The following is a 7,171-nucleotide window of genomic DNA, read 5'->3' as shown; positions in this document are numbered from 1 at the left end:
CTACTTGATTTTAGGACCAGATATTTATGAGCTGCTAGTTTTCCTGCACAGTTCGTCTTGTGCTTGCTGCGTGTCTTAGTCACTGCTTGGAAATGGAAAATGTTTACTCAGCACACACACACACACTTCAAGTTCAAGGTTTTTAATTATTATTATTAACAGAGGCATTCCTTTGTATCTGAGACAACAGTGAACAGCAGCCTGGTTAAATCTTGAACACAAAACAGATCAAGAGTCGTATCAGATGAGTCTTTGGAAGATAAATCTACTGAAATTGGTTGATCAACTGCAGTCGTGCCACAGAGGTGTTAGACAGTGAGTGGCACTGTGGTATTAGAAGGCTGATAAAGTGCTCTGCAACATTCATAAAGACCCATTCAGCGGTCCTGAAAATGGCTTTGACTTGTAGATTTTGAGCCGTTTTGTAAAGAAAAAATAAACGTATTTGTATCAAGTAGGAATAAAACAATTTAAAAAGAAACACAAAGTTTCATGTTTCAGATTTAAACCTAAAAGTAAAATCCAACCTTCTCAGCTCAACTTCTAGATAAGATCATTGACCTACTCGGTGTAGTTCACACATTCTTCTGCTCAATCAAAAAAAACCTACATTTTCAGCTCATGCTGCAAAGTTTCATATTGCTCCTGTTTAACTCCTTCACAAATCAGGCAACATTGTGAAGTGAAATCATAACTTAGACAACAATTTGCAAGTATTTCTATGTTGGAAGGTTCATTCAGAAGAAGCATGCTTTGTAACAAAATATATATGTATATCTCATAGCATCTCCTTACACTGATAACCACGTGCAGACTAAATTAAAGGCAATTCAACACAATCCAAACTGATTTTCAACAGATGCAGAACTATGATTGAAATTTCAAACTGATCACAGCTAACACAAAACCCTCAGCAGACGAAGGACTGCACGCTTAAAAACAAACAAAAAAGAAGCAACTAACCTCATCAAGAAAAAAAAATGTCAACAGAAAAAAAGAGCTTAAATACCCCGATCCCATTACGAAATATGCTGAACTTAATTATTCTTGATTGTCACCAGAACATACAATATGGACATTATGAGGCATCATAAAGGTAAGGCAGACAGTTAAATACGTCACTGCTGAACCTGGTTTGTCGGTTTTTCGCAGATATGGAAAGGCGCACAAGTGTGGAAATCTAGTGCATCGTTTCACCTACAGCTGTTTAAGAAAATCTCCTGAGGTACTGTCATGAATCAACAGGGAAGGAAACAAAATCTAAATCTAACACGATGATTTTGTGGAAACGCCCCTTCGTGAAGACATATTTTCGCCAAAGGATTAAGTGTCACAACAGTTGCATAAGAACAAAGTTTGGGTGCGTTTCTGTGAAGTTGCCAGCACTGCCCCTTGCAGTGATCCATAGACCCAACACTTCTGAAAGGCCACTTGAGTAATATCGAGTACCACACTGAGCAGCGGATGTCGTACTGTGGATGGAGCTGGTTGTAGAAGACATTCGGGTTGAGGTCAGGACCCAGACGGTTCAAATAAGGGCTGATGACTGTTTTAATTCTTTAAATGTCTACAGTCTTTGGTTAGTGGTGGAGCTGGAGCCTTAGTCATGAACATTTCGGCTGGTGAAAGGCTTCAACAAACTGGTCAAAGTTTAGAAATCCTCCTTGGCTGCCAAATTCTTTCCAGAAGTGGAATGAATACATTTAAAAAGTTCATGAAGTTTTTCTTTTGCTTGGAAAATAAATACTCTATATTTTTAAAAAGTAGTTGTATAAAAATCACTGGATCTAAAAAGGTTTCTATCAAGCGCTGCCCAAAAAGGACATAAATATCAAAAGAGACTCTTTTTATAATCTTTCCTAGTTAGGCTGGAATCTTGACGGAGGCCTAATGGGACACAATTACTCTTCCATAGGAATGTAAGATAAGATGGAGTGCTCTTGTGCAATTGCAGCCAGTTCTTTAAGGAACTCAGTGAAGAGGACGGTAGCGAAGACCTCGGTCCGCTCCAGGGAGATAGCTTTGGGTTTTGGTGGGGGTGAATTCTTTAGGATCCTTCCCCCCTCGTGGTGGTTGGAACCGCTGCTGCCGCCGCTTTTGTCTGTGAGGATAAAGATTGAATGAGTTGCACCGACTAACAACCACGTGAATACGCTGACATACTGTACATGCAAAAGTCTGGATTCAAAGATATTCTCTAAACATATTTCCATGTCCTGATTTCTAAATACTACGCTCTGCTCGTCTAAATAATTCCCTTTAAAATTTCTTTCTTCTGACAACACTTTTTCAAGCCTGCTCAGCTCTGAACCTACAGGGAATATAGTTCAAAACCCCGGCTAAAGCTTCAGGGCTAGAAAGAGAAAGCAGCTCAACTCCAAAGATACACAACTTAAAGAACTCAGCACAGGCAGTTAGATTTATTCTGGTACCAAACAGGAGCCCAAAAACAACCAATCAGGAATGGCGATGTTGCCTTGAACCATATTTAACACCATGCTGGTAAGGCTCAGGAATAATAAACAGTAAATCTAATGCAATCTGCCTTACTAACCATCTGGAATCTACCAAAATACTTCCCAGAAAGCTTTTACAAACAAACTATTCCTGGCACACAGAACAGGGAGTCCTGGCAGGGCAGCTTATGGGTTCTCACAGTATAATCAAAGAGATATATAAATAGATACTTGATTTTTCATACTGTTATAGAGCCATGTGCAGATTTCAATAAGAGCTAAAACAGAAAAGGAGAATCTGAGCTGTTGTCACCTGTTTCTATGAACGAGGGCTCCCGAGCCATTAGCCAGTGTTGGGCAGCAGTGATCAGCTCTGTAAAATCCTTCTTGCTGGCAGCCAGCTCCTCTATCTGGTTCTTTACAATGGCTAGTACCTAAAACACAAAGCAAAAACAACATGATTTGCATGTGCGACATTTACAGAGGTGATATGATTAAGGCTCAAATAAAGACAATCGACTTAAAACTAAAAGTGCCAAGTATTTCCAAATCCCCCAACTAAGACCTCAAAACTTGAGGGGTTACCTGGTAAAGAGAGCGAACAGTCGGCTGAAAAACCAAGTTGGTGTTGAGGAGGAAGGAGCGCAGCAGAGGCTGAGGGTAAGCAGCTAACTGGGCCAAGATACCCGTCAGCAACAGGTTGACATGAAGCGAGTTGGATAGCATGTTCTCCAGACGAGATAAAAGCACGCTGATGAATGGACCTGCAGGGAAGGAGGTTCAAAATAAAAATTCTTTCCAAATTCATTTTTGAACAAATGATGAGACTCCTACAGAGCTAAGATATTCATCAGCTCACCTGTAAAAGGTAGTGAATGGTTTTTAGTCGCACTCCCGCTGCGAAACCTGTTGATTGTCCCAAATGGTGAATGCAGTTTCTCTGGCTCTGGCGTTTCAGCAGAGAAGGAGGCGAAATCCATCTCGTCCTCCTCCACCACCTCCACAGGTGTGATGGGCTTCTTCACCTCTCTGTCAGCTTTGACCTGTTTTCCACCTGCTTCGGAGTCCAAAGTGCGAATGAGCTCCTCATACTGAGCCAAGAGATCGTCACCCAACGCTACAGCAGTCGTGTTTTGGAGGTTGGCGTTGCAATCCGTCTGACCATTAGCCTTTGCGTCCAAGCTATTCCTGCTATTATCAACCATCGCAGAGCTTGGAAGTGTTAGATTGAGCCCATTTTTGAGGGGAACGTCAGCTGAGCCTGGCTTGGTTTCTTCCGTTTGCGAGCTACTGGGTTTATTGGTGCGCTCGACATCGCCGGAGTCTTTCTTTGCGATGAGATCGTACACCATGACGTCATCCTGGAAGTCGTTCTCCTCGATGTATGAGCCTTTAACCAACATTCGTGCTGTTCTCCTCATCTCCTGGATGTGCTTCGGGGGCTCAGCAGGAGGCGGCTGGGGAGGTCTGCTCTCTGCCGGAGCATCGGCGGTCTGCACGGGGCACGCGTCGTAACTGTCATCCCACTCCAGCTCCAGCTGGTTGACGGGAAGTGGGTCTGTACCCGGCGGCACGCAGGATCCTGCTTGCGATGCAAAGGGATGTTGAGCTTTCTTGAGAGCGATCTGGGGGTGCCGACTCGTTAGCCCCGGCTCTTCGAGGACGCCCGGCTGGTATTTCTCAGGAGGTGGGTCCTCGCCATCATACGGGGCTGACCACACCCGGCAGGCACGTATGCAGCTGCTGATGCTCAGACGGGCGTCGTAGAGATAATGAAGATAACTGACATCCAGGTAGATTTCTGACCCGATGGTGCAGGAGTTTCCTGAGCCATCATTTTCTTCAGAGAAACTCATTTCTTCCTCTGATTTAAAAAAAGAAAGAAAGAAAAAACAGATAAGAACTGTTGATAAAAGCTGGTGTGCAGGGCCTCAGCACAGCACTCACACAGAGCACAACTAATGAGTTTGACATGTAACTACAGGGGGTAAAGTGATGTAATGCATCGAAACAGCGGGAGATCTCTCTATTTGATAAAATGCTCACAATCAGCCCCGTTACATGTTGGTCTCCCAATTAAATGCAGATCTACACCTTACAGTGCGCCATATGTCTGAACAGATTTGGGAAACGTTCCATTAATAAATTATCCCATTTTCATTTTAGTTCCTAGTTTTTTCACCATTTATGCCAAATTTTCTGACATGTTATTAGGTTATAATATCCAACGTTTCAGTTACCTGACTGAGTGAGTTGATTTGAGCCCATTATTCAGCCAGTTAGACTAACTAACCAACTGGAATAACTGGAGCACTTGACCATGCTTTTCTACTTGGGTATTGACAGATATGGATACTTATTATCCATGTCTCTCAGGAATATAACATATGTAGAAGGATCCGAGAGCATTTAATAATTTTTAAGGTATTACATGTCTTTAAAGTTTGTTGTTGCCATGACAACAGACACTGTCTATTAATCTTTCCTTGGGAAAAGAAAAGGTGTTAACAGTTAATTTATTATTTTTGTTCTGTAACGTGAAATACAGTTACCAGTGTGCATTTTAACATATTAAGCAAAAAGAATCAAGCTTTTCAAATAGAAACGAACTGTTTTACACCATCAGGTTAGGGCTGAGCAGTTGATTGGATTTTCTTAATATTAAACAGCAAGCAAAAGCAAATCGCTGTGTGATGATCTGCCTGCATGAGCCAATCACAGATGTTCCCTGCAGTGCACTGCATGAACTTCCCTAGGTTTAGCTTGGATCAGTAAAAAAACATAAAAATTAAATAATTAATTAAAATAAAACGGAGCAACAACAGATAACAGACCGCCTAAACAACAATCAAATGTCTGGCGCAGCAGGAGGCGAAGAGCTTCTCCCTTGAAGCAGATCATCATTTGATGTTTGGAAATATGTGTCTGTACCAAAAAGCAACACAACCAACTTATTCAACCGCCTGAAAACGCAGAATTAACTGCAGTGTAGTTAATGCATAATTAAAAATTAAGGCTTCAGGAAGGCGGTAAACATGCTGGACGAAAGACTTCATCATACCAAAGTCACTGTGGCCATACATTTTACTAAAAACACAAAAAAACCCCGGCAAAAGTAATACTCGATTGTTCTATTTGTTACCTGTGTTTCCCGAATTGTCGGGAGTCTCTCCGCCCTTGGAAAACAGAATGGAGTCCAGCTGCCGGAGTGGCGGCGGGCTGCGATCGGGAGAACAGCAGGATGGCGTTAACGCCAGGATTTTCGCTGCTGAGGCCGAATAGCAGTCCCGCTCCCTCACTACACGTCTCTGACTCAGCATCATGTGATTACAGGGGATCAGGTACCTGGGGAGGCATATGAGAGGGAGATGTCAAGAAAGCCAACGTGTGGCTGTAGGCAGAGAATGGTGAGGAGGGGACAGCGGGCAGATGGTAACAGCGGGAGGTTGAGAGTAAAAGCTCATCGTGCTGTAAAGCAATTAGATGCAGCATGTTACCACGAGTGGGACGTGTCAGCGTGTGGGCCGCTCACCTTAATACGAGCTGCAGCATCACATCTTCACAGTATAAACCAATGAGAGTGCGGAAGAGTGCCAAGGACACAATCCCCAACTGTAGAGTTTAATCAAGTCAGAGAGACACAACAGAGCAAATTTTAAACACTAATGTATTCAGTCCTGAAGATATTTGCACAATAAATTTCGCAATATAGGAGAACTGGTTAAACAATCACATGTTTCCTGTAACAGTAGAAAGAGCATCTGGGACCATTTGTAAAACCTGTTCCTGGCTTATTAAACCTGAGCCATGCTCTATGTGCTGCATGGCAAAACTCGTTCCCTTAGCTGTGTGCTGGGTTACCTGGAAAGGTGTGTTGATGCGGCTGACTAGAGTATCCAAGATATGGACGTTCTCGTGACGGTGGAGGAGGATGAAGGAGAGGAAGGTCTGCAGCAGTGCTGGCTCGGTTACACTTCGCAGGAAGAGGTCCAGGTAAGCTGTGGTGGTCATCACCTCCTCTAGGGTCACCTGTACACACGCAGGAATCAGTCAGCAGAGATTGTGTGAGTGCCACAATAAATGATCAAATATTAAAACCTGATTCTGTATTGTAGCAGTACTGAATTAAGGATTCATTTAAGCGAGGGAAATTAGGTATTTTAATTATTGCGTGCGGTATTGCCTCATTATAAAAGAACTAAACAAATCATTGCATTATATAGAATTAAATATGATGTCCTTGACTATACATTAAATAGCCTAGAATATGGGTCGTCTTACACTTTCTTCCAACTCTCTCTTGATAGTTTAACCTAACTAGTGTCCTTTTTACCTTTAGACAGAGCCCAGTTAATGGATTTTCTGATGCCAAGCTCATATTTAATGGATGACAGTGACAGTGATATCTATCAGCTCAATTAATTTCTTGGTTAGAGGGGAAGAAATATGAGTCATTTTTGGAGTATTTATGCTTGTATGTTTTTGTTGACACACCGCGTCGTCCTGCAGAATAACCGCTTTCTGTAATTGGGAAATGAAACAGCAGAAAGTACTTCCTTTTACCCAGGTGAAGAGAAATTGTGCTACTGCTAACCTTGTGGAGTGCTGGTGCAAGGACAGGCACAAGGAATCCATTGTAGATGTAACTAACCAGCTGGTCTCTGATATCAGGGTGGGCCACCTGGGAGCAGTCAATATCAAGGAGCATGTCAGTC

At 42.6% G+C, this 7,171-nt stretch overlaps 1 protein-coding gene across 4 annotated transcripts in view; it reads right to left on the bottom strand.

Moving 5' to 3' along the window:
* Positions 1-126: 126 nt before the first annotated feature.
* The window catches only part of fhip1aa (FHF complex subunit HOOK interacting protein 1Aa), a 29,397-nt gene continuing 22,352 nt past the window's right edge, over positions 127-7,171 (bottom strand). For all 4 annotated transcript variants that reach the window (XM_084931670.1, XM_084931668.1, XM_084931671.1 and 1 more), the window contains 8 exons: positions 7,051-7,137; positions 6,318-6,485; positions 5,989-6,068; positions 5,599-5,801; positions 3,316-4,320; positions 3,042-3,220; positions 2,770-2,890; positions 127-2,101 (listed from right to left, as the gene is read on the bottom strand). In XM_084931670.1, the coding sequence (XP_084787796.1) occupies positions 1,902-2,101; positions 2,770-2,890; positions 3,042-3,220; positions 3,316-4,320; positions 5,599-5,801; positions 5,989-6,068; positions 6,318-6,485; positions 7,051-7,137 (2,043 nt within the window). In that variant the 3' untranslated portion in view covers positions 127-1,901. The remainder of the gene's footprint in view (positions 2,102-2,769; positions 2,891-3,041; positions 3,221-3,315; positions 4,321-5,598; positions 5,802-5,988; positions 6,069-6,317; positions 6,486-7,050; positions 7,138-7,171) is intronic.

Source organism: Perissodus microlepis, chromosome 6 (assembly GCF_051167445.1).
Source record: "Perissodus microlepis isolate ML-2025 ecotype Zambia chromosome 6, ASM5116744v1, whole genome shotgun sequence".
Taxonomy (NCBI): Eukaryota; Metazoa; Chordata; class Actinopteri; order Cichliformes; family Cichlidae; genus Perissodus; species Perissodus microlepis.
The sequence above is the reverse complement of the archived record's forward strand: the minus strand, read 5'-3'. Positions and strand labels throughout refer to the sequence as shown.